This window comes from Biomphalaria glabrata, chromosome 14 (assembly GCF_947242115.1).
Source record: "Biomphalaria glabrata chromosome 14, xgBioGlab47.1, whole genome shotgun sequence".
Lineage (NCBI taxonomy): Eukaryota > Metazoa > Mollusca > Gastropoda > Planorbidae > Biomphalaria > Biomphalaria glabrata.
Window position 1 is genome coordinate 35829835 of NC_074724.1, and position 27730 is coordinate 35857564.

At 34.9% G+C, this 27730-nt stretch overlaps 2 protein-coding genes and 2 pseudogenes across 2 annotated transcripts; 3 read left to right on the forward strand and 1 right to left on the reverse strand.

The window, feature by feature from the left end:
• The first annotated feature begins 3865 nt into the window (after positions 1–3865).
• Positions 3866–4059, forward strand: LOC129923014 (small nucleolar RNA U3; annotated as a pseudogene).
• A 3600-nt stretch (positions 4060–7659) lies between these two features.
• Positions 7660–7854, forward strand: LOC129923021 (small nucleolar RNA U3; annotated as a pseudogene).
• A 1025-nt stretch (positions 7855–8879) lies between these two features.
• Positions 8880–26409, forward strand: LOC106072505 (high-affinity choline transporter 1-like). The gene is made up of 10 exons (XM_056011375.1): positions 8880–9022; positions 14202–14444; positions 15165–15272; positions 15563–15718; positions 16790–16938; positions 17549–17674; positions 18641–18794; positions 19545–19652; positions 20199–20305; positions 21382–26409. The coding sequence occupies exons 2-10, from the start codon at positions 14258–14260 to the stop codon at positions 21970–21972; spliced, it is 1686 nt and encodes a 561-aa protein (XP_055867350.1). The 5' UTR covers positions 8880–9022; positions 14202–14257; the 3' UTR covers positions 21973–26409.
• LOC129922746 (nucleolar protein 58-like) lies at positions 25842–27692 on the reverse strand. Its single transcript, XM_056009696.1, has 2 exons — positions 27635–27692; positions 25842–26158 (listed from the first exon to the last, which is right to left on the reverse strand). The coding sequence occupies exons 1-2, from the start codon at positions 27690–27692 to the stop codon at positions 25842–25844; spliced, it is 375 nt and encodes a 124-aa protein (XP_055865671.1).
• Positions 27693–27730: the final 38 nt, after the last annotated feature.

A 27730-nucleotide genomic window follows, 5' to 3' on the forward strand; every position in this document is an offset into this window, starting at 1 on the left:
TAACAAATCCCCTGGCCCAGACGGTTTGACATATGAATTCTATAAAACCTTTTTCTCCCAAATAGGACCCCTACTACTAAGACTATACAATGATATGTTAGAAACAGGACAGACGCCTGCAGACTTTAATCTTGCATACATCACACTATTACCAAAAAAACCTGAAAACAACACAACACCTAGTGACTTTAGACCCATTTCCCTTTTAAATGCTGACTATAAACTGCTGACCAAAATGATTTTTTTAAGAGTTAGGCCCCTTATACCCCACCTACTAGGACAAGACCAGTACTGTAGCAACCCGGAAAAAAATATAGACGAACTGAACCACTTTCTACGAGACATCATATATTACTGTAAAGACAAAGACTTGAAAGCAGCCCTCATGTCCATTGATCAAGAAAAAGCTTTCGACAGAATTGACCATGACTACTTATTCAAAATACTAGACAAGACTGACATAGACAAGACTTTGATAACATACATAAAGCTAGTCTACACCGATGCCACAAGTCAACTAATAATAAATCAAACACTAAGCACCAAGATTTCTATTAGAAGATCTGTTAGGCAAGGTTGTCCCCTATCCCCCTTTTTATACACCCTTTGCCTAGAACCCCTGTTAGAGAATATTAGGTTAGACAAAGAAATTTTAGGAATAAAAATCCCCGGTACAACCCCCGTAGTAAAAATTAAGGCTTATGCCGACGATACCACCCTTTTCCCCACCTCAGAAAAAGACATAGCTAAAATTATAGAGAAATTTACATTATTTGGGAGGGCGAGCGGGTCCAAAATAAACATTAATAAATCCTCAATTATGGGACTAGGTAGGTGGGAAATCCCCCCCCCCCCAACATTCCCTTTAACCTTAAAATACAGAAAGAAATAAAAGTATGTGGCATCGTGTGGACTAGCAACCCAGCACACTATTGCCGTGAACAGTGGGCGGAGATTCTGGCCCACACAAAGAACGTGATTAGAATGTTTCAGTACATGGCGACAACCATATTTGGGAGAGCTATATTAATAAACAACTTGGTCATCCCGAAGATAATCTACTTAGCAAATATAGTAGAACCTCCTCCTAATTTCATAAACAACATCAATACCACTATCAGAAATTTTATTTTCAAAAACACAATAAGGAACATAAAACACACAACACTCATACAAGACAAAAAAGAAGGAGGTATAGGCTTACAAGACATTCACACAAAAATCAAAACGCTTAGAATAAAATTTGTAGGGAAAGTAGTAAGGACTCCCAATAACTTCCCCTTAGTATTATATTATTTTGGACTTAGACTAAACAAACTCCTCCCCATTCAAAACAACACACCCCATCATTTTGGTAACCATACACATCCATTCTATAGATCACTCACAAGACACCTACCCAGCAATGAAAACATAACACACCACGACTCAAAAACAATATACACTATACTCAGAGACAAGTTGAAAGAAAACCTAGAAGTTAGAATAAAGTGGGTCAGGGAGTTAGGGGTTAAACCAACCAACTGGACAGACACATTCACGCATTTACACAACAAATACATAACACCCAAAGCACGAGAAGTGGCCTACAGATTACTCTTCGGGATGACCCCAATAAAAGGAAGACTTTCAACTACAACAGGGTCCAAATATACCTGTGCAATTTGTAAAAAAGAAAACCAAAACCCAGAGAAACACTTATTTAGTGAATGTGAGCTGGTTGAGGAAGCAAAAAAAACTTTAGAAGATATTATTGACGCAAACAGTCAAACCTGTGCAAATGTAAATACTGCTATTTTCTTTAACAAAGTACCTAAAGCCATAAATAAAAAACTAAGAGACATCAATGTAATTATTTTATCAGAATATAGAAACCTTATTTGGAATACCTACTTACAAATTGTCTACCATAATAAACAATATGCTAAAGTATTATTAGATCACATTTTTAAGAAAATTATTGAACGCAAAGTGAAACAATATAGCGCTACATAAAAATACCAAGATTGTCCATTAACTTAAAGAAAAGGGAATATATATATGAATATGTGTATGCGAGTGTGTATGCGTGTGTATAGATATATATCCTAAATGATCCTTTTTGTATGTTAAAAGACCCTGTAACCATATCATTAAAAAAGCTAGTACTCAAAATATAAAAAAAAACAGTGATCGCCCCTTAAAATTGACAAGAGTTAAGACAATTCAAGACAATACACAATCACGAAGGCCACGCCTTGACCTTGTGACTGTAAAGACTTTAACCAAAGTTTTGATCTACAAAGACGAGCGAGTTAGGCAGGAGAAAACGAGAGATCTCATTCGATTAAAACAGAGAATCATATCGAAATGGAACATTAGGCCGTCAAGTCAAGGAACGGAAAAAACAATGAGGAACCAGGAGCGAACACGTGAAAACCCAAGAAAAGGGAAAGAAAAGAGTAACTCCAAGAAATCAAGAACAAGGGCAGACCTTTACGTTTTATGTAAACATTGTTTTTCTTCTGTTGTTACTGTATTGAGAATCAGGCATGACCACATGATATCTAAGCAAACAATTCTTTGTATAAATTTGTACTTTTTAACAATTATGTTCATAGTAACTGTTTTCGAATATTGAAAAAATACCACCACTATCCGTATTGTGCATACCTGTGCAGTCTACATATATATTATTTCTTACTACCTTGCAAACGTTTACAGTCTGTACATATATTATTTTTCTTCTGTTTTTCTAATATTGAGCATCAACATAACTTCATATCTCAACAAGCTTCTACATCAAATTGTTACTAAATTAGTATTTAGTTTCATTGTCAAAAGTTGTAAAAAAAAAATAAAACAAATTCTCCACTATCATTGTCAATATTGCGCATGCTTGTGCAGTCTACAGAGAAATAATATATTAAAGAGGGGAAGAGCAAAAATTTAAAAAGGGGGAAAAAAAAAGAAGAAGGGGGAAAATATTCAAAAAAAAAAAAAAGTATATATATATATACATATATATAGAGCTAAAAAGATACATATAAAATAACTTTCAGTACGACTCTAATTGGTCCCTGTGACCAGCCACAGAGAGAGTGTTTCTGAACAGAAACTCCCGATATACTGACTCTAGCAGACAGGATTTCCACCTTGATGATGAGGAAGTAGTTTTCCAAATCTCAAGGGAGGAAATCAAAAATTGTCTTTAAAAGGGAGACAACAAAAGAAACAATATAAAAGTTTAAATGCCTATGTTCGCATAAGTGTGTACACACATAGATGTGTATGCATGTTCGATAGAAGTTAATATAAAGAACTGGGGTAATGTAGCAAAGCACAAAGGAAATAACCATAAGCAATGTAGACAAAGTGGAAAAAAAATGTGACTACGATGTTTAAAATGTTTTAATATCATTTAAGTTTCTACTTTCACTCTTTGATTGTTTCTATTTAATTACCTATTGTTGACATTCTCACCACATATATTTTAAGACTTAAATTTCAAAAATATTCATTATATGCTATTGGAAAAAAATAACGCCATATACAAAGCAATTTAAAAAGTTCAAATATTATGACAACCTAATTGTAACTATATGCATTGCTATGTTTTGCAATCATTGTACTTTAAAATATAACTACTTCATTTGTACGCTTACTAATAAAATATGCACCTTTTTTTTTATTAAAAAAAAAAAAAATAAAAAAAAAAAAAATAAAGCCCAATAAAGAGGCCAATAGCCCAAAAAAGAGGCAATGCCCAAAAAAGAGGCAAAGAAAAGAGGCAAAGGCCCAAGGATTCCTAGGATGTAAACAGCTCGACAACTGAAGTCAAAAGCTAAAAAGCTGAGGTATCCTAAAAAAAAAAAAAAAAAAAAAAAAGTAGTCTTGCCGAGACGTCGAGTTAATCTGGACGGCCCGAAAACCACGATGACGAGATTGAGTCTCTACTTCTGAGCGTGAAGTCGATCACGAAACGGTTGCTTGCTCTCGCAACAGTTTCACTGATCATTGAGGATCGTTCCTCTCCTCCATTAGTGAGGAGACGGAGGAAGTAGAGGCAATCCGAGTGGTTTTATTTTTAAACTAAAATATACGATTGGGAAGAAAGACTTGGAAGGGGGACACGACAATTCGTTCACTGACATTTCGTTCACCGACAAATCGTTCACGACTTTTCGTTCACGCGACTATTCGTTCACCAGACATTTCGTTCACCCGACAATTCGTTCACGCGACTATTCGCTCACGAGACTATTCGTTTACGCGACTATTCGCTCACAGACAACTTGTTCACCGACAGTTGGTTCACGACAAATCGTTCACGCGACAAATCGTTCACTAAAAATTCGTTCACAGACAAATTGTTCACAGACAAATCGTTCACTGGATATTTCCAAAAACAAAAAAATTGCTAGAGATCGGGCCTGATCCGAAATTCTTTGTTAATTTTTGTTTGTTTGTTGTTAATATTTTGTTAACGAGGACAGTATGTGATAAAAAATTATACTTAAAAGAAAAAAGAGATCTTACAAGCAAGCTGAAACATTTAAATGGGACCTCACTTTACTATAGGTAACATTTTTACTTTCAACATGTAGGCCTTCTTTTACACTCATGTCTATCATGTAGTCTTTTTCGACCTACCCATATTTGCTTATCTTCTTATTAGCGGTCCAGATGTTTAATTAACATACCCATTTTATTGATATCTTTTTAACAAAAAACAAATCTTATCTTATATAATACAGACGTTTCTTCAAAAAAGAAGATGATTACGTCCTACGCGTCATGCATTCTGCCAAGTCACTGGTTTTCCTGGCTAGCTCAGACACACTAGTATTTTTTCCACAATCCTTACTGTGTTTTTACGAAAGATAATTTAGATTTTTAACAATGGTACTAGATTTGGTACAATATATGGTTTCACTGTTCAACTCTGAACGTCACATACTAGATACAGATCTAAGGTTAATACTTATCAATTAAGACATCTAAGAAAAAAAAAACTAATTACATATACAGCACTAGGAAATATTTTGGTTCCCTATCAAAAAATTATAAATTTATCGCAATACAACAAAATAAAATTGTTTCAATAAATTTGTTATTGAAGTCCAAGCAATCAAATTAGTCTACCAATGGGTGGTCACATATAGAAACAAGTTAACTAAAATAAAAATAAAATAAAACTTCTTTTAAACTTGATGGAAAGTACTATACTAGTGTCTAGTAGACATTTTCAATGTTAACAGATTGAACATGTGTATAGGCAATGTCCAATAAAGTTTTATTACTTCCAGAGGAGCCAGTCTGTCTAGCACTCAACTAGGTGTTAACTAGAGTATCCGGATGAATGGGTAGATTCCCGGTAGATGAACAAAAAAAGAGGGGGGTGTAAAGGTATATTAAAGGTGAAAGTAAAAATGTTAAAGTAAAGTGAGGGCCCGTTTACATTTTTCAACTAGCTTTTTTTTTTCTTTTTTTTTCTTTTAAGTATAATTTTTATCACATAGGCTACTGTCCTCATTAACAAAATATTAACAACAACAACGAAATTAAATAAACTCAGATTTGACATGATCTCTAGATTTTTTTTTGCATTTGGAAATAATAGCTACAAAAGTTTTAATGTAAATAAATTAAACACGCGACGAGAATATATAATATTAACAATATGTTACTATCCAGTGAACGATTTGTCTGTGAACAATTTGTCCGTGCCGTGAACGAATAGTCGCGTGAACGATTTGTCGCGTGAACGATTTGTCGTGAACCAACTGTCGGTGAACAAGTTGTCGGTGAACAAGTTGTCTGTGAGCGAATAGTCCGTGAGCGATATGTCGCGTGAACGAATAGTCGCGTGAGCGAATAGTCGCGTGAACGAATTGTCGGGTGAACGAAATGTCTGGTGAACGAATAGTCGCGTGAACGAAAAGTCGTGAACGATTTGTCGGTGAACGAAATGTCAGTGAACAAATTGTCGTGGAACCCTTGGAAGGTGGTTAGGTCCACCCTTCTGGTACTCTGCTGCTCAAATTGATAGGGCAAGAGGCTATTAAGCCCTCAATGGCTAGCCTCATGACTGTTTTAAGTCTGTCTCCTGACGAAGTGGGTTCTCTCTATGGATTCGAGAACCCTTTCGTTTGGTTCTTAGTTCCTAATAGTTCAAGGGTGAGAGTCCGTATTCTAGGAAAGACTTTTGGGACTGAAAGCACCCTAAAAGTTGAAGTTTCAACCATTGAGGATGAAAAGGTCAGGGTGACACTGCACTGGGTGGCACCGACTATTGTCAAAAGCAAAATCACAGAGATTTTCGAATCTTTCTGTGAAGAAGGCTCTAAAGTAGAGCCTGTCAAGTTAGGCAATTCGGACAAGTGGGCCGCTTTGTCGAAAATCAAGAAAGGGACAGAAGTCCCTCATTACATCCACCTGAAATATGTAGATGATCCCAGAGTATATAAAGTGCTTATCACTTTAGAAGATAACACCGGAGAACACAGTCAAACCTGTGCAAATGTAAATACTGCTATTTTCTTTAATAAAGTACCTAAAGCCATAAATAAAAAACTAAGAGACATCAATGTAATTATTTTTTCCGAATATAGAAACCTTATTTGGAATACCTACCTACAAATTGTCTACCATAATAAACCATATAATACAGTATTATGAAGTCACATTTTTAAGAAGATTATAGAGTGAAACAATATAGCGCTAAATAAAAATACGAAGATTGTCCATTAACTTGGATAAAAGGGAATATATATATATATATGTGTGTGTGTGTGTGTGTATGCGAGTGTGTATGCGTGTGTATAGATATATATCCCAAAAGATCCTTTTTATATATTTAAAGACCCTGTAACCATATTATTAAAAAAGCTAGTACTCCAAATAAAAAAAAATTTAAAAAAACAGTGATCGCTCCTTGAAACTCCCAATATACCGACTCTAGCAGACAGGATTTCCACCTTGATGATGAGGAAGTAGTTTTCCAAATATCAAGGAAGGAAATCAAAAATTGTCATTAAAAGGGAGACAACAAAAGAAACAATATAAATGTTTAAATGCCTATGTTCGCATAAGTGTGTACACACATAGATGTGTATGCACGTTTGATAGAAGTTAATATAAAGAACGGGGGTAATGTAGCAAAGCACAAAAGAAAACAACCATAAGTAATGTAGACAAAGTGGAAAAAAAATGTGACTACGATGTTTAAAATGTTTTAATATCATTTAAGTTTCTACTTTCACTCTTTGATTGTTTCTATTTAATTACCTATTGTTGACATTCTCACCACATATATTTTAAGACTTAAATTTCAAAAATATTCATTATATGCTATTGAAAAAAATAACGCCATATACAAAGCAATTTAAAACGTTCAAATATTATGACAACCTAATTGTAACTATATGCGTTGCTATGTTTTGCAATCATTGTACTTTAAAATATAACTACTTCATTTGTACGCTTGCTAATAAAATATGCACCTTTTTTTTTTTATTAAAAAAAAAAAAAAAAAAAAAGCCCAATAAAGAGGCCAATAGCCCAAAAAAGAGGCAATGCCCAAAAAAGAGGCAAAGAAAAGAGGCAAAAGCCCAAGGATTCCTAGGATGTAAACAGCTCGACAACTGAAGTCAAAAGCTAAAAAGCTGAGGTATCCTAAAGGTAGTCTTGCCGAGACGTCGAGTTAATCTGGACGGCCCGAAAACCACGATGACGAGATTGAGTCTCTACTTCTGAGCGTGAAGTCGATCACGAAACAGTTGCTTGCTCTCGCAACAGTTTCACTGATCATTGAGGATCGTTCCTCTCCTCCATTAGTGAGGAGACGGAGGAAGTAGAGGCAATCCGAGTGGTCTTATATTTAAACTAAAGTATACGATTGGTAACAACCCCTCTAGTGGGATTCACTGATGATACAGCGACGTTTCACAGGGCCGCATTCTGAGTTATTAATAACTTTTCAGATGGCCGCATCCTCAATTAGATAATATCTTTGTTGGATTTGATCTGCTCTGTATGGTTCTGAAGATTTAGAGAAAGAAAGAGAGGTACGTAGAATACTTAATGTCAACCTCTCCCACCTTTATAATGCACATAAGGACTGCGTGTGTGTATGGGGCAAGGAAGAAGACTTACGGTTTTCTACAATGGGTACGAATAATTTGATTTGAAGTTAGCGCTTACAATGCCCGTGACGTAAGCTTGTGTTTGTTTCTTGTTCTCTAAGAACATCATTTAGGATCCCAATCGTGCTAGCATCACAACTAAACATTTTCCATTCCAACAATTTCAAAGTTAAACGTTTATTTTTTTACTGTTAAAACAATTCTCAGACTGCTGGCACCAGGGAAGATGGAGCTCTTTACGAAATTGTCTAGTCTAGGCATATGGTATAAGAAATGTGTCCTCCGTAAGTTCTCATGTGGGCCCCAACTAGTCAAGAGTCATGGGCCCAAGTGCAATGAACCCCTTTGCGTCATTGTTGCTACTGTGGGCCCCTAATGGTCTTTCGCGAGATGGATGCTACGCCACTGGTTATAGCCCTGCACAAAGATATAATATGATGTAGGCATATGGCCCACTTAATTCACTTCGCAGGCGTTAATTTTAAACTTCTCTAGGTGAAGACACAAGTATAGAGATTAGTAGAGATTAAGTATAAAATTTAATTTTAAAGAAAGTTCTGAAAGGCAAAAAAAAAAATAAATGTAGATCTAGAATCTAGAGGCCGTCTAGATCTAGATTTAGATCTATAGCTACTGTAAGTGTAAGTGTAAGCAAAACAAATCTATTTTTCGTTTTCCGTACTTTATGCTCCGCCTTTTTACACAATTAAAACTTTGACCTTTCAACCAAAACACAAATGCACATTTGTAACTTTTTACTTTTGGCATGTGCGAGCGAGGACTATCGTCACAAAATTTTGTCTTACAGATCTACTGATAGATCTAGGTCTATCTCAAATCACACGGTCAAAAGGGAAAATTTCAGTCTAAGAATAGATTAGAATTTAAAATGAAAGGTAATGAATCTAGATTTAAATATAATATAAACCAGATAATGATCATAATGAGACGTTTTTTAAGCCGTTTTAAGCTTTTAGTTTTATATTAATAATTAATAATATTAGTTTTATTACTAATTAAGGACACGACAAGGCTTCACAAGGCAGTACTGAGTAAAGGCTTAGATCTAGGCTTAAGACTTAAGGTTAATTACTTTAATTATAGTTAGATCTAATTGTAATTATAATTAATACTTTTAATAGTAGTATAAAAGTATAATAATAATACATATTATACTAAATACTTTTAAATAATAGAGTCTAGATCTAGTAACTAATAATAGATTCTATTTAATTGATAATAATTCTAGACTCTAGTATTTCTAGTCCTAGCTAGACTTAGACTAGAATAGATAGATCTATCGGTAATCATCTAGAGAATCTAATCTAGATTCTAGATGATTTATCATGATGAACAGATGATGATTAGATCTCTGATTCTAGAATAGTTAGTAGTAGTAGTAATAGAATATGATAGACTGTAGACTACGTCACTAAATAAATTATAAATTATATTATGGCTTTTAAATAGCACTTACTTTCATACTTACTTATATAGCATCATCATGCTCAGAGCGCTTTGGTCACTTTAATCCAATCTGAGGTGTGGGCCAGTGGGAGGGAGGGGGTATCTATTTCTAGAAGAAGGTTTTTTCGTGCTGCCTTCAGGTGCTCAGTAAACACAACTCTGCCAGAGTCAGGTGTCGAACTTCATAGGTAGCCAAGCCAAGTAATGCACTTAGCCTCTCTACCACGCTTCCCACTACAGTAACTAGTTACTAGAAAAGATTAGATGAAGTACTTAGATTTAAAGTTTTAAAGTAGATTAGATAAACTTGATAAAGATATCAATTGAATTATTTAGATCTATCAATTATTTATTATCTAGATGATAGATCTATGTCTATATATAGAGAGAGAGAGTATAGAGTGACCCTAAAAAGCTTTTTTTAAGAGTCTAGTTAGCCTCTAGAATCTAGATCTAGTCAACTCTAGTCTCTTACTTTTAGATAAATCAATAAATCGCTTTTTCATTCAAGCTGAAAATACACTGATAAAAGCTACATTGTTTGAAAAAAAGTAAAGGTCATCTAATTCTGTGACCCACAGTTAATGAATGTCTCGTGTGGCCACACAACGACCAACCGCCTTTACTTTTCCCAAACTAGTGTCAGGTACCCATTAGGGCTGGGTGGACTCAGAGGCGTCCAAAGATCCTAAAATAAAAAATCCCAGCCTTCACCAGGATTCAAACCCAGGACCCCCAGCTTGGAAACCAAGAGCTTTACTGCTGTACTCAGCCACCACATTGTTGGAAAGAACTTGAAAACATTTTTTCAACCAATTTTATCCTTGCACAATGAGTAGAAGTGGAAAATTTTTTTAATTTACTTTTGAAAAAATACAACAAAGAAAATGAGACAACTAACAGTGCATTTGAAAATGATGTCCCAGTATGTATGTATGTATGTATGCAGTATGCATATGGACTGTCGTTCTGTCATTTCTGTGTTTCCGGGTTCATTCCCTGCCCGCTGCCATCCTGTGTTATCCTGCGGGAGATCTCGACTAGGAAGTAGATATTTTCTTCAATATCTAAAACATGTAAAACATTTTACAACATTCTCACCCTTGCAATGGTACTGCCAATTTTAGCTGCGACACCTCTGAGGGTACTGAGGAATTTTATAGCTGTGAGTCATCAGAAAAAATGTGGTATAAGATGCCAGTTGGCTGTATGATACCGCTGAGTGGGTATGTATACATAGTGAACAGTATTGATCCTTGGGATACTTCATACTTCGAGTGTAAGCCAGTTAACCATGACACTTGAGTTCATTCAGTCAGATAGGAGCCTAGCCACTTTAGGGTGATTCCTGCTAAACCAAAATGGTAGAGCATCTGGCCATCATAATCTCATGTTCTAGCATATCAAAGGCTGCAGTTAAGTCCAGCATGGAAAGGATTGATATGTGGCCTATATCTGAATTGTGAAGTAAGTCATTTAGTACCCTGACCACTGCTTTGTCTGTGCTACAGCATTTCCTTAATGCAGATTGAAATTCTTCCAAGAGACAGGACCATTCAAGACGGGAAAGAAGTTGTGCTAACACAAATGCACTCCAGAGGCTTCAACAAAGGGAAGATTTTTATCTGGCAATAGTCTTTTACTAAAGGCCTTTCAAGTGCATGCTTGCTTTGCTGTGGTACAATGCCTGAAGTTAGTGAACAGTTCATAATGGTAGTCATTGTTGGGATAAGTTTGTCTATACATTCAAGGAAGAAGGAAGTTGAAATGGTATCAAGGTCACATGACTTATTTAGGATCTTTAAAATAAGACTCTTGACACTGAAACTCACAAAAAGGAGAATTTGAAAGATGGGAGATATCAGAATTCCTCATTTAATTACTTACTTAATCCTGTGTACTCTTGGGGAGCATAGGGCAGCAACCACACCTCTCCACCAAACTCGGTTCTGAGCAGTTTTCTTCATCTGGTCCCATGTTATTCTATTACCCTCAGCTTCACTGACGATTGACCACTTCCAGGTTTGCTTGGGTCTGCCCACTTTCCTCTTTCCTTGCAAATTCTAATCATGTGCCAGCCTGCAACATTGGTAGCTGGTTTTAGGGTGTGTCCTATCCAGCTCCACTTATTGATGATCTCCAGTGCTCTTTGTCACATACATGAGTGCCTTTAACTTGGTGGAATTAGGGTCTACTAGTGTTAAGCCAATGACACTGTGATGTCTTGGAATATGGACTTTTGTCTTGTTCTCTCCCACAAATTGACAGTAGTTATCTTTTCTTTTCTGGCCACCTAGTTCCTAATATCCAGCGTAGGCATCTGTCATCAAAGGTCTGGAGCTTTTCCGTATTTGTTTTAGTGACTCTCCATGATGTATGATAATTTCACATTTGATCTAACATAATTATTTAAGACATCAAGGCATTTTAATAGTATCATCAGACACAAAAACAATAGTTTTGGACCAATGCAAAAAGTGAAAAAAAAAAGTCTGTGTTAGACCATCAGTATATAACAATAATAAATTCCTTTTGGTCAAGCCATTTTTATAATAGCTAGACATTCCATGTATTCATTGTCAAAGTTTACATCTCAATGTTTCCTTGCTTTGTTTTGTGGTCACACTAAGTATTTAATGGGTGTCCTTAATTTAGTCATCTGTTTCTCTCACACATTCATGCTAATGAAATGAAACTATTTCTGCTTTGCCTTTTGGTCACTCTTACCTGGAATTTTCACCTGGAAGCAGAAAATTGAAAGTTATGAACCCGAATTAATTGACTTTATTGTCCTTATAAAAACCTTACATTCAAAGAAAATGAAGTTCTGTGATTCAGAAATGTAAAGAAATGGATCTTGCATTCTAGCAGTATCATATTTCCCATGCAAGCATCAAAATAACCTTCACCTTCCCTTTAGTCATTTGGACTGTTGGGGCGCCTCACATGATCTGTTGACCATCTCTCTCCATTCCTGTCTTTTGCCATAATTTGAGTCATTTTCAATGGCAAGCTTGTACATTCTTTGATATTGTCTTCCCATAGTTTATTTTGGCAGCTTTTCTTTTTCCCTAGGAAACTGCATAGAAAATACAATAGACATACACATATATGTAACCCTGCCGGACCATGTAACAAAAAAGGACGACATATATATAATACAACAAAAAAAAAAGTACTGGGTGAGAAGGTATTGATGATCTCCATTGCTATTTGTCACATACATGAGTGCCTTTAACTTGGTGGAATTAGGGTCTACTAGTGTTAAGCCAATGACACTGGAATCATGGGACAGCAATAAGGGAGAAGGCTGTGAAAGCATTGGATATTTGGCCTGTTGGTAGTGGATGCCAGCTTTATCAGCAAGTCTATTGGGATGAGCATCTACTTCCATCTACTGTTTTGTAACTGACAGACGTTCTTCCAGTCTTTTGTATTATTCAAAGCATGATTGTACAGACTTCTCCCTCCTAAAGGGTCTACATTTGCACTTATAACAGCAACATTTAGTGGGCTTGTCCTGAAAGTTTCTCAGACAGACCATAATGCTTGGAACTGTTCAAGACCTATGATCAGAATGCAACTAAATGTAGTCATCATAGCATGTCTGCTTTGGCTCCTCACTTTGTGGATGCCGTTTACCACATGATGCAAAGTTTCCTTGAGGCCTTTCTTGCAATTTCCTACAGGTAAAGTTCCCCTTTCAGACATTGTGGTCTATAGGGCAGATGATGTGAAGGTTATCTGTTTCTGTGGCCTATGGTTAACGAGGGTGTTATGTGGCCAGCACAACGACCAACCGCCTTTACTTTTCCCCAACTAATGTCAGGTACCCATTAGAGCTGGGTGGACTCAGAGATGCCCAAAGATCCACAAATTACATATTCCAGTCTTCATCTGGAGTCAAACCCGGGACCTCTGGTTTAAAAGCCAAGTGCTTTACTGCTCAGCCACTGAGCCTCCAACTTCTTACAGGTGCTCATCCTTTCTTAGTTTGCAATCAAGAGTGACACTAAGGTGCTCAGATGCCTGTCTTCCTAGGCTGGATTCAAAAATGTGAAGAGCACTTATTTCTGTTTGTTGAATTATATTTATTTCAGATTTCAGTCAACTGTATCCTACTAAAAACTTAACATTAGCTAAGGCAAATACATTTTTGGTTACAGTTCACATGTCCAGATGTTATATATGGTTATAGCCATCCTGGCAACATGAATATTTGTTTACTTTACAGAATATACTAGTTTCAAATCTCACATTTAGCATAGCCAAAACAATACCATTTTTATCTAGTAACAACTCTTTATCAAGTCCTCTCTTTTATTGGGGGGTGGATCCCTTATTCTTTCCCTTTAGCTATCACTCATACATGTGTCCCAACATAAACAATGTCAAATTCAACATGTGAAATAAAAACATACATTCTCTGTTCACTCATGAAATTGTATTATCCAGTCCACAGCAGTTCTTTATTCTCTTATTATAGTAACTGTTAACATTTTTCTGACAATATAAATTTCTATTTGAAAAAAAAAAAGGAGAAAAAAATAGATATTTAACTATTGTTTTTCTGGGGTTTTTTAATTTTTGTGTGTGTTTTATTTGTAGTTCATCAATTATAAAATAGACCAGGCCAATTGATACAGCCATCATCGTCAGTCGAAATGGGAGTGAATGTTGTAGCTCTTGTGGTCCTGGTGGTCTTCTATTTGGTCATATTAGCAGTAGGAATCGTTGCCGCCTGGAAAGTCAAAGTGAAAGGCCGTGAAATAGGAGTGACTGGTGGACTTGAGACTACGCTGGTGGCTGGCAGAGATCTCAAGACTGTTATTGGTATATTTACTATGATAGGTAAGCTCATGTGTAATATGTAGACACCTGGCCTAAATTATCTAATTATTTCTGAATGTTGTTTGTTAAGTCTTGAAGGTAAACAAAATTGTTTACAGATTTTTGTTTTTATAAATATTTTTTCTTTGCTAAAGTACTTTTTGCATTTGGTAGCAATTATCTCCCTTACCCTGCCAACATTTCTTTGGCAGTGGCAACCAGTGTTTTTTTTTTCTTATCATATGATGAATAAAGAATAAAAAAAAGTATTTTAAACTATGTACTTGTAAAGTAATAGAGATTTTCATGAATAGGTGGAAAAACTACTATTAGCTAGCTGTTATGAAGTGTGGGTGTCAACCAGCAGTTTGGTACTATGAAAATTTATTAAGATATTGTCAACAACACTACCTCAGTTATTAATATGTAGAAGAGAACAAAGGACTATTTGATAACCTATGTTTTTTTAGAAGGTAAAATCATTGCAGAATCAAATTTTCCATGGTCTTCCATTAGTATTAACATTGAAAATTTAATTTAGCATCCTTGACATGGTTACTTTATCATGAGAATCTCCAATATTAGGAGAAAATATATTATTTCTGGGTTGTTTTTTTTTAGTGCATGCTTTTTTTTTTTTCAATTTAGATCCAGAATGCTATTTTATTTTTGTTTAATATTGCAGTAATTCATTTCTTTTACTAACTTATTTCGTTTATTAAAATTCCATTCATCTTGCAGCGACAACGGTAGGAGGAGGCTATATTAATGGAACAGCAGAATCTATAGCCAAAGATGGCATGATTTGGACACTTGCACCATTGGGCATTTTCATTGGTCTAAATTTAGGTAAGTTATAGTCTTTAGTGAACACTGAAAGCCAGATTGCACCGAAGTATTTCTTCTTACTTACACTTGAAGCTATTAAAATGATGGTATGTTTTATATTGGTCTTTAACTCTCTGAATATTTATTTATGTTGTGGGAAATGTTTCACACGCATGCTTTCTCACCTCCCTTCCTCTAAAGGGATTTATCAAAGTAAATGCAGTTAACAAGAGGACAGATTAGTTAATCAGTAGAAAGAAGATTTTGTTAAATTTAAATTAGAAACAGTGATTGATGTCTATCTATTTCAGGCGGAGCTTTTTATGCCAGACGGATGAGAGACTGCGAGTACCTGACCATGCTGGACCCTTTCCAGCTTCACTACGGCCACATTGTGACTGTGCTGATCTACATGGCCAGCCTCATGGGGGATCTTTTGTGGAGCGCATCCATTCTCAATGCATTAGGTATAGTTTTGGTTTACATCTTTACGAATATTAAGTCTTTTTTTTAATATAATTTTTAATTGCTGTGTTAAGCTTGCAACTTAATGGTCTTCTTCAACTCAGCCAGTTCTTTATGTTTTTTTTTTTCAATACGTTTAAGAAAAGCCTTTTTTTTTTTTTGGAGCTAGGCTTACTGATTGTCTCCATAGATTTGTAGAGATATATTTCCACTTTGAGTGCAAATAAGATACTTGATGATTAAGAGAATGTCAGACCATCGTTTTCATGTTTGTGTCCAGTCATATACTTTATTACTTACGATGTGAGGACCTCTGTTAGTCTACCTAGTTTTAATGGGTACTTGACTATTGGTTAAAGTAAATAGGTGTTAGGAGCTTTTTGTGCTAGCCTAATTAACTGTTAGGAGCTTTTTGTGATAGCCACATTGACTAACAATATTAAACTGGTTGAGAGTGTTGGCATATGCACAGGTTTTATTTCCATTAGTTCCATTAGATTTAAGGGGCTAGTTTGCACATTTATAGCTTATGAATCACACTAGTCAAAATGGTTTTATAAATTTTAATAAGTCATTTCTAACATGGCATTCTGTATTTCATATGTAGTGAAATACTTTGCACATTTATAGCTTATGAATCACACTAGTCAAAATGGTTTTATAAATTTTAATAGTCATTTCTAACATGGCATTCTGTATTTCATATTTAGTGAAATACTTTGTCCCTGAAAGAATAAAATGTTTACATTAACAGTTGACTTCCTAGTTGTAGAACTATGGTTCATCTCGTAGAACACTTTTCATATGATTGTGGACACTCCTGTCCACAAATGTACTGCAGGTTAAGGTGAATTTCGCTTTGGGGGTAGAGAAGCCAGCCACTTTTAGTTTGACATGCTTATATTCCAGAGCTATGGCAAATGCTTTTTTGCCTTCCATAAATTACAGATAATAGAACTCAACTTAAATTTTACAGTTAATCTTAAACTATTTATATATTCTAGATTTCTTTTTTTTTCCCGTTATATACATGTCTGCATAATTGTGCTTATTCATTACATTTTTTATGTCAGGCACAACACTAAGTGTTATCGCCAACATCCAACTTACTGTGGCAGTCATCATGTCCGGCTCTGTCACCACCATCTACACCATGATAGGCAGCATGATCTCTGTGGCCTACACAGACGTTGTGCAGCTGGCCTTCATTTTCATTGGTCTGGTGAGTCAGAAGCACTATTGTTCCATTTAATAACTACTATTAAAAGTAGTTTCTGACTGGGTGTTTCAAGGTCATTAGTCACAACCGAAAAGTACACAGAAACCTATCTCATCAAGTGATGTTTGTGTGTGAGTGTATACATGTTTTGTGTGTGAATATTGTTCATGTTACATCTATATATATATATTGTTATGGCAGTTATGCTGAGATGGACAAAAATTGTATTGAAACTGAATTCCCATTTGTTTAGACCAATAAAATTATCTTTAAAGTCATTTTCAACTAACTTAAAAGGTTTTGTGAGAGAACCATTGGTGAAAGTAAAGCAAAGTAATGTTTGTGATCTGTTTTGACACAGACAATCAACAAAATCCATGGGCAGGTGATGCCAGAGTTTAAGGACATATAAACCCTTCACAATAAATAACATTGCTGTATTTATCCCATTTGACTTTTTTTGAGGCTTATTGTCAATGGCAGGAAAAACATTGTTTTTTCTGCTATTGGAACTTTTTATAGCAGGACAATATATTTTATCTCATTTATTTGTAGAATTAAAGTACTAGTGTTCTGTACGTCAAAAGGTTTTAATCATGTCCTTGCTGTGCAGATGTTGAGTTTACCATTCATATTCACCAATGAAAAGATTGGGGACTTCTCAGCCAATCAGACTGTTTGGCTTGGTCATGTGGAGAGCAACATGTGGGGACTCTGGGTAGATCTTCTTATAGCCATGGTAAGCTCCTTAGCAATGATTGCTTAAAAGAAAGTAAAATCATAAGACCAAGATGTTTATAAGCATGACACATTGTATACAACTATTATTTTTATGTAATATAAGAATTTGAAACACCTACCAGACTATGGATATTTCTGTTGTTTTTTTTCTCTCAATAGAAAATAACACATGTGAATGGATTCTTTAAACTATACTTAGTTAATTAAATAAATGTAAAAGAAAGTAATGTTCCCCTTTCAGACAGGCAGTTGACGTAAAGGTCTTCTGTTTCTGTAGCATATGGTTAATGTTGATGTGACCACAACAACGACCAACTGCCTTTACTTTTCCCCAACTAATGTCAGGTACCCGTTAAGAGTTAGGTGGACTCAGAATAGTCCAAAGATCCTGAAATTAAAAATTCCAGCCTTCATTAGGATTAAGTTAATTAAATAGTTAATTGGTAGTTGTTGTTTTTTTTTATTGATTCTTGTTTTGTTTTTCATGTAAAAGAAATAAGTGCAAAATTTCATCTTGATCCGAGATTGGTTGTGTGAGAAATAACATGTACCAACTTTTTACCAGAGAGACAGAGTGAGTTGTTGTAAGCTTTGTAGAAAGTAAGAAAGTAAAGGAACCTCTTTTAGACCTTGCAATTGATGGGGGCTCCTCTGTTTCTATTGCGAAGGATGTTACAACCAGCTGCCTTCACTTCACCAACATTTGTCAAATACCTGTTAAAGCTGCCTCGACTCGGGGGCATTCTAAATATACTGAAGTTCAAAATCCCAGTTCTCGCAGGTTCAGAAGTCAAGCACCTAACCACTCAGCCATCAAGCCCACATTGAGTAAAGTAGCAACCAATCAAACCCTATAGCCTAATAAGCTTAAGACTTGCTATTCGTTTTGTTTGAGATATACACATTTACATTTCATGGCCTAAAAGAATTGTGTCCTGTAACCTGTTGTTTTCTGTACTTTTAGACTCTAGGCACCATTCCCTGGCAGTCCTACTTCCAGCGTGTGCTGTCTGTAAAAAGTGCCAAACAAGCTCAAGTCTTGTCCTTTGTTGGAGCCGTCGGTGCACTGGTCCTGGTGATTCCTTCTGTCATGATTGGCATTGCTGGAGCTAGTGCAGGTATTTCTTTTCTTAATCTTGTGACTATCTAACTTTTGTATGGTCAATGTTAAATTTACATAGATTGCACATCCAGCCAGATAACTCATGCAGTACTTTGTTTTTATTTGTCACCAAAATCAAGATGTTTGATCGAGCATTGAAGTGTCATTTTTTCTATCATTATCAGCATCTTAGATCGAGTGTCAAAGTTTATTTCAACTTGGACTTAAGCTAATTATTGAATTCAAACAGACCCACAATTGTAGTGTTCTTTTTACTTTCGCTATTTTCTGTTTAATATAAGGATGCAGAGTTGCCGGCACAATGAGTGATAAATTTAAAATTTCCAACAAGGAATCAGTTACCACAAATACCCAGGTGCCATAAGAACATTTGAGAGTACCCATACTAGAGAAATGTTGTTCTCACCTGACAAGCTTTGAACCCAGCACTTTTTTTGCAGCTAAAAAGTACAACCCTTTATTAATATTAAGTATGCAAGATGAACAGCCTGATAATTGATTTCCTATAGATTGGTACAAACTTAGACCTTAAAGATGATGTCCTGACATGTCTTTTGCAGTAACACAACATTTTATCAGCGTTTAGGTTTATTTTAGACTTTTTAAATAGCCCTTTAATCTTTGATTATATTTTAGGCATTTCATATGAATTCACATAATCGCTATTTATCTTAAACTTAAAATAGAAATGAAAACTTCTCAGTTTGATCTACATGTAGAAAATGCATTGCTTTTTATTACCCAGACTGGAGGAACACAACACAGGGGAGGTCACCGATGGAGACCAACCAATCCAGCCTTATCTTACCTATTGTCATAAATGAGTTTACACCTTCTGTTGTCTCTATATTTGGTTAGTAGCACTCTTAAAGTAATTGTTTAGGTTAATCCATTGGTTCTATTACATGGTTAATTTTATTGATCATGTAACTTTATATTTATTTATTTATATCGTTACCACTTTTATTTACAACTTTGGTTTTTATCATTAGTTATGAAACATCAGGTTGAAGTATTTACACACAATGGAGGCTGATTGACTGATTGATAAAGCCCTTGTCTTTCCAATTTGAGAAATGTCTAGTTCAAATTCTGATGAAGACATGGATTTATTTCTGGATTTTTAAGGTGCCCCTGAGTCCACCCAACTCTAATGGGTACCTGACATTAGTTGGGGAAAGGGAAAGGTGGTTGGTCATTGCTCCATAGATTGCAAGATCTGAAAGGGGTACCTTCACTTTCCTTTATATGCTGCACTTAGTTGAAAAATGATGCTGCCTAACGTAAATCTTATTCAAAGGATTTTTTTTTTTTTTTTTTAAATTTTAAGTCTCCAAGACAATATTCTTTTAGAATGATGTTAATTTCCTACTGACAAATTGTTTTCACTTTCTTGAAGGACTTGGTGCTATCTCTGCAGCAGTCATGTCCTCAATGGACAGTGCAGTCCTGGGATCTAGTTCCATGTTTACTCATAATATTTACAGTGAAATCTTCCGCAGAAATGTAAGTAATGGTTGTGTAAGTCTGATTTGCATGCTATTTGCTGTAGAAATCTTGTCTATGCGCATCAGCTAGTTCTTCTCTGTCCCCGCCAAACCATATATGTCATCCGCAAAGTGAAAGTTAATAATTCTTCTTCCACCAATGCTTACAGTACCTTTGAAACCTACAAGAGCATCCTCTGTTATCCTTTTAAGAAAGATATTGAAAAAGATTTTGTGAAATAAGGCAGCCCTGTCTCACTCCAACTTTTAAACCTTACCCTAGTGTTATTGTTGAAGTATACTGCACCAGTGGCCTGGTCATGAAGATTTTGTTTTATTATAAATATGTTTTTTGCTTATATTGTATTTTCCCATTGTCGCCCAGAGTGTTCCGTGCCAGACTCTGACAAAAGGCTTTTTGAAATTAATTAAGACATGAAAGAGATGAAAGATTTCTCACTGAATATTCTGAGATTCAGGATTTATTCTGTTGTGCTGCAGCTCTATCTAAAACTCATTTGTTCCTCTGATGTCATTTTGCCTGCAGTTTTAGAAGTTTAGTATAGTTTTTAACAGGAGTTTGCTGGGATGGTTTATGAGGCTGATAGCACAGTAGTGTTGGCAAAGTTGTGAATTACCTTTTTTTTTGGTATGATAACAATGGGTTATTGGGTCCAGGGCTGGGGGCCATTCTCCTTTCCATGTAACCCTACTTTAACACAATATAATAAAGTATTACAGAAATAATTAAATGAGTTTAAAAAAATAGGAATTTAATTTTATCCTGAAAAAAAAATGGAAATAATTAATCTAGAAATGAAAACTATTACCACTCTCTTACATTATAAAATACTAATTACATAAAAACATTCAGCAACTGGATAGTTACACAATTTTTTTCAAGAGATTAATCCATATGGTGGCCTACAAGTTAATTACTGCAATAGTTCATAGAACACCTATTCAGGTCTAATGGAAGGCTAAAACACAGTTTGGGAAACATTTAACTAGAGAAATGTTAATTGATTCTATACAGATTAAATTCATATTTCTTACTTTATCACACATTAACTATATATGTTCATTTTTTCCCAGGCTAGCAAGATTGAACTCAGAATCGTGCAGGTTGTTGCTGTCATTTTCATTGGCTGCATTTGTATGTTCATCGCCCTGTCCTCCAGTGTCATCTACGGCATGTTTATTCTAGCTGCAGATTTCGTCTTTGTTATCATCTTTCCGCAGTTGACTGCCATTCTCTACTGCCCAAAGTTTACAAACACTCTAGGCTCAGTGGCAGGGTATCTAGTGGGATTTCTCCTGCGTGTTGGCGCAGGTGAGCCGCTCATTAACATGCCAGTTTGGATTTATTTCCCTGAAATCTCTGGCCAGATGTTCCCGTTCAGGACTTTTGCTATGATAGTGTCATTTGTGACAATTGTAGTTGTTACATTTTTGACCAGACTCAAGCCAGTGAGTCGTTTCTTTATCAAGTTTGAACGAACGTCTGCAGATGAAGAGCGATCAAGACATTTGATGCAAGACAGGAGTGGAATGACACTCGCCCACACAGACAGCTCCGATTCTGAAGCAGAGAAAAGCAAACAGATTGTATCCAAAAAGGAGAAAAAAGTTGATGAAATGGAGTTGTGCTCGGCCAATGGAAAGTTCAGGAAAATAGACTCTTGATAGTACAGTTTTCATTTGTTAATGTTGCCGTCAGAATGACACTCTGTTCATTCCATCTAAAGAATACAGTGATATAGTTTTCTATTTATAAATCCGTTGCCAACTGCAAGCTTTTTTTTTTTTATCAATCTTTTATCAAATTTTTTTATCATGAAGAAAAAGAAAAGTGTACACTTAAATCTTTTTGTAAGTTCAGAAAGTTTGTGTAAATCTATAAACACTATCTGTATGTTTTATTGTATACCGGTTCCAAAAATATATTTTTTCTACAAAAGGTTTCAGGACTCTAAGAATACATATTTATTTTTAATAGTAATTTTTTTTTACATTTGTTTGTAACCGCAATGGTTTCTGTATGCTATATTGTTTACCTAATATAATTTTTTACAAATAGTTTTTGTCCTTATTTTTACTTACTGTAACTCTCCTTACTAAAATATCAACATTATTTTGTCTTCACTTTTTTGGACTGAATGATATTGTAGTCAAACATTAGCCACATGACCATATAAGCCTGGCATATCAAAGCAAGAGCTGCTTGTTACAAAAACTTAAGTTCAATGGTAAAGTCAAATTATGTTTGAATCATTTAGAATTTCAAGATAATAACAGCAAAACAAAAAAAAAACTGTTTTGTCATCTGTTTCTGTGTTGTGACCCATTCAACCAGTTGATGAGTTGTCTGGTGTCTGTTTTAGGTGTAGTTTTGGTAAATAGACTGCAAAAAAATGAAAATTTTCATAATAGGCATATTTTGATAAAAAGATGTTAAAAATCTTTTTTATGTGCATTCACACCATAAAAGTAGATGTGGTGGCTAAGTGGTAAAGCACTTAGTGTTCTCAGGTTCGAATCCAGGTGAAGACTGGGACTTTTAATTTCAGGATTCCAGGCGCCTCTTGAGTCCACCCAGCTCTAATAACCTGACATTAGTTGGGGAAAAGTAAAAGCAGTTGGTCGTTGTGCTGGCCAAATGACACCCTTGTTAACCTTGGGCTATAGAAACAGATGACCTTTACATCATCTGCCCTGTGAATCACAAGGTCTGAAAAGGGAACTTTACACCATAAAATATTTTGGCGTACTAGGCAGAACAGATCGCAAAGTAACTGATGAAACAATTAGGATATAAGCTCAACACACACACACATAAAGTATACCAGAGTTTACAGGAGATCACTGAAACATTTACATGTACATTTGTTACATGTCTGCATCATGACTTAGTTTGGATGGAATTAAGCTGCTACTTCCAAAAGGCTGGGGCCACTGCAATTTGACAAGCTTGGATGTAAAAAAAATATATACTTCAGCAAAGTATCAAAGTTTTGCTTTTTTTACTTCTTGCATTTTAGGACATTTTGGTAAATCAATATTGATAAAGAAAAATATGCAGATTTTTGTTTTGCTTTTAAGTTTTTTTAATCTATGACATATCTGGCCATATCATCATCTTAAGTCAATTTTTGATTTCATGTATTGTTAAATATTGCGTTTGTGTTTATTTGTTTTTATGTGAAATTTAAAAAAATGTTGCAAGGATCCTAATCATATTTAGTACATAAACTAGTTGATGAATTAGGATATTTTAGTAGTGCTGTTCTAAATATATGTTTATCATATCCTTCATCGTGGTGCTACAGCTCATGCAGGGAACTGTTTGAACACAAGTTGCTTCAAGTTCTCATTAGATTTTCATCTCAATGTCCTAACTCATCTGCCTCTTCATCTTCAAGCTATGTTATTCATGGTCTGCCTTTGGCTTGTCTTCTTTTTGGATTTAGTCTGTAGACTATTTTTTACCCTCTGAACTTTGACATACTTTCATAATGAGGTGCTTAACATATTCTTGTTTTCTTTTTTGCTGTAGATAACTCTTCACATAATTGAAATCTTCTGGTTAGTGGGTGTCCTCCAGCCAGGTTCTTCATGTATACCCTCTCATACTTTTGTAGGATTTTTCCTAAGTATTTGGCAGATTTTATGGTGTTTTTAATTAGTGTCCTGGTCTCACATAGGTGACTACTGGTCTTAAGATAGTTTATTTTCATAGATGCACTGTCAACATAATCTTCTCATGAGCTGGAAATATTTGCTGTACAGAGTGACATGTTTCCTACGTACTTAAACAACTGTTACGAATTGAAATTCGATTCAAATTTTTTTTTTACTTAATCTCAGAATTAAGTATTTTGAGTCATTTAAGTCTTGATTATATTATTTTAAGCTTGTTTGTTTAGTCTTCGTTAAAATTATACATTTTAATAAATTGTTACCTATCGAAGAAATGGTTTGTAGCTTTGTTGACACTTATAAACTTCTTTGTGCTGTCAGCTTGAGTTGTTGTAGCTAGTTCTTGGATGTTTTCTTTTTTTGGCAATTTCCTTTTATTTGTATACCGGTACTTGTTGATTTATTTTTATTTATTTTTTACTTTTTGTTTAAATTCTCAATTTATTATCTTCAAATTTTATTAGCAAAACAATTTTTATTTAAATACTAATTCCAACATTTTGATAGATCTTTTAATATCAGGTATTTTTGTCATATCATCAACAGAAAATTGTATGAAACATTTGTTTCTTTAGATACTTGATTAATTGCGTAGTACTTTGATACTAGTGAAAGTGTACTGCAACATTGAAATAATGTAACTGCTACATTGAAATAATGTAACTGCTACATTGAAATAATGTCTCTTTTTTCACTAAGCTGATATTATTGTCCAGACAAATTTATGCAAAATATCTTCTACCCATACAAAGTTTATAGCAAACTATTTTATTTACTATAAATTTGAGTTGAAACTGGGCATATATCCTCTTCATTTTTCAGTATAATTGTAATTTCATTGATCCCCCTCAATCATTGAATGACTATTATTTCAACAATCAAATAACTTATAGCCCAAGAGAAATAATCCAGTAATTTCTTTTTTTAGACTGTTGTTTTATGTCTATATGCGACATACATTATTTTTGTTAAAGATTGTTTTGGAATGTTTTATACAAAGTAAATCTTGGATTTAGTTTTAATGTATTTATTTAAGAAAATTTCTAAAATTGGATGGTTTCACCAAACTTTAAAGACTATTGAGTCTTCGAGTTAGAATTGTGATGATTTATTTATGGTTCAGACTAAAAGATAGATACATGACATAATGTAAGCAAAACAAATGAATTTTGGTCCTTGTGCTAGCCACGGGACAACTTGGTTAACTGCGAGTCAAGTGAACTTGATCCATCTCCACTATTGACTACTTGCATTTGAATTAATTTTTCTACAATTTTACATTGTCATCTTTCCATCTCTACAGCAAAGCTATAACAGGGCATTCCTTTTTTTTTATTGAATTTTTTTTTTAGTAACTCCACAGCTAGCTTAGCAAGTGGATACTGCATCAGAGTCAGATATTGCAGTTGATCCATCTCTTTCCTTTCCATGTCACATGATAAAGATTGGCATTTGGAGGCTTTTAGGTTGTTATTCTGTGGCATTTTACGTCTCGAGAGACGATCTTTTCCCTTTGCAACTTATTATAATTGGTAATCTATGTATTGCAATATGAGGGCAAGCTATGTTGAAGTCATTAAGGGATTATAATTGGTCTTGTTTGTGCTAGATGCAATATAACTTTATTTATTATTTTCATTTAACCGTGACATTTACTGAACAATTAACTTCTAGTTTTACACCAGCTTTTTTCTTATGCAAAGTCTTAATATATGTTTTATTACTTAAATTGTTTTTATTCACGATCTACAAGGTTACATTTCGCAAATTATTCATTTTTCTTAGTGCAATTTCCTACAGGTTTTCAAATAAATCTATAGGGACTTGTTTAATATATGACTGAGTATTCTATTCACTTAGTTTTCAGGTTTGTTCTCTGGTTTCTCTTTTGTTTTCTGGTTTCTCTTCTGTTCTCTGGTTTCTCTTTTGTTTTCTGGTTTCTCTTCTGTTCTCTGGTTTCTCTTCTGTTCTCTGGTTTCTCTTCTGTTCTCTGGTTTCTCTTCTGTTCTCTGGTTTCTCTTCTGTTCTCTGGTTTCTCTTCTGTTCTCTGGTTTCTCTTCTGTTCTCTGGTTTCTCTTTTGTTTTCTGGTTTCTCTTTTGTTTTCTGGTTTCTCTTCTGTTCTCTGGTTTCTCTTCTGTTCTCTGGTTTCTCTTTTGTTTTCTGGTTTCTCTTCTGACGCAGTAAAAGTAAGAGAGGCTCAGTTAAAGAAATAAACTTGTTTTGTTCTTATGAAGTGACTTACTAAATATATCAAAAGTACAAATCTACTAAGAGTTGAATGTAAAAATGTATATGGTCAGTAAAAAAAAAAATGTTTTATTGTTATTTATTGAATATGTAAACTTAAATTGTCTTTGAACTTTGTTTTATCTATTTGTACTAAAATGCAATGTCTCATGGAAAAAAAAATGTTGATTAAATAAAGATTTAATTTTTAAAGTACAAAAAAGTTCTTTTAGTTGTTTATATGCACTAACAATTAAAGTATAGACTACTGTTGGAATACTTATCTTATAAAATACTTTTAAAAAGATGATGATTACGTCCAACGCATGTTCCTAGATCAATCTAGTCATGCATGTTAACCACTGACTTAAATTCTGCCAAGTCATTGGTTTTCCTGGCTAGCTCAGGCAATCCATTCCATGATCTAATAGCACTAAGGAAGAAGGAGCATATGTACAAATGTGTCCTAGCAAATGGAACCAGGAATGTGCCTTTATCTTTGTGTCTGAGTATTTTATTAGGTTTTTTTTTGGAGAATTTGGCTTCGGCGATGACGACGTATTCACTCCTCCACCCCCAGCAGGTTACTGTACATATAATATAGCCTACATCGGGTGGCGTGGAAAAACCCGTGTTTAAAAAAAAAAAAAAGGGAGGTAAATAAATAAAAACGCGGGAGTATTTTTTTTTTCGAAAACCCGTGGTCATAGCCCTTTCGCAAAGTCGGATCTGGGAACGTCAAGGGACACAACTGTAGCTCCTGTCACACACCTTGTTCTTAAAGAACATCAATTTGGCTTCTACATTCGGACCGCACATTGGGAGAAAAGATAGGTACATATTATTATTAGTGCAAAGCGACAAGCCAGGAAAGTTCCGTGACTGAATCCGTCTGTGACTGTCTAAGCAACTATTTGGTTATTGCAACAATTCTTGTTCTCCTCAGTAATTAATAGTTACTTTCCGACTCCAGCGTGCTTAGCAGAAATTATTAGTAGGCCTATCTAGTTTGTTGATTTTTCGTGCAAAATGTTTCTGAATCATAGGTTACGTGTAGGCCTATCTAATTAGTGAAAGACCAGCACAGTAACACATTTAAGGTAGGCCTACTATGTTTAGTAGCAAAAATAAAGCGGACGAGCCCGTTAGCGTGATATGGTACAGTAGGTTATATATTGGGCCTCGTATATGACACTCACCCAGGGCCCCGCGCTCTGCTAAGGCCACTGTCTCAAATGTCTTCTATAGAGCACCCACCCAAGGTCTTAGAGTCATACAAAAGTGTGGTGAGATCATTGCTATATAATTAATGGATTTTTTTTTTGTTTATTATTAGGCGAACTTGGTGAAGAGACCTATTCCGCCGTAGGCCTATTCTCAATTGGAGCGATACCATTCGGTATAGAGGGCCTCACTGCTGACCTGCTACGTCACAACCTGTGGGCAGTTTAGACCATTCTAATTTAATGCTAGTTGCCATGTTACGTCGTACAGTGCGGCCATAGGTGTTGATGGCCT

What these genes read in the sequence shown, in the direction of transcription:
- LOC106072505 (XM_056011375.1), top strand. Translation starts at nt 14,258, where the DNA reads ATGGGAGTGAATGTTGTAGCTCTTGTGGTCCTGGTGGTCTTCTATTTG. An exon ending in TTTCATTGGTCTAAATTTAG is followed by an intron (nt 15,273 to 15,562) that starts GTAAGTTATAGT and finishes TATCTATTTCAG; the next exon opens with GCGGAGCTTTTTATGCCAGA. An exon ending in GTGAAATCTTCCGCAGAAAT is followed by an intron (nt 20,306 to 21,381) that starts GTAAGTAATGGT and finishes ATTTTTTCCCAG; the next exon opens with GCTAGCAAGATTGAACTCAG.
- LOC129922746 (XM_056009696.1), bottom strand. Translation starts at nt 27,692, where the DNA reads ATGGCAACTAGCATTAAATTAGAATGGTCTAAACTGCCCACAGGTTGT. An exon ending in CACAGGTTGTGACGTAGCAG is followed by an intron (nt 26,159 to 27,634) that starts GTCAGCAGTGAG and finishes TTACTGCGTCAG; the next exon opens with AAGAGAAACCAGAAAACAAA.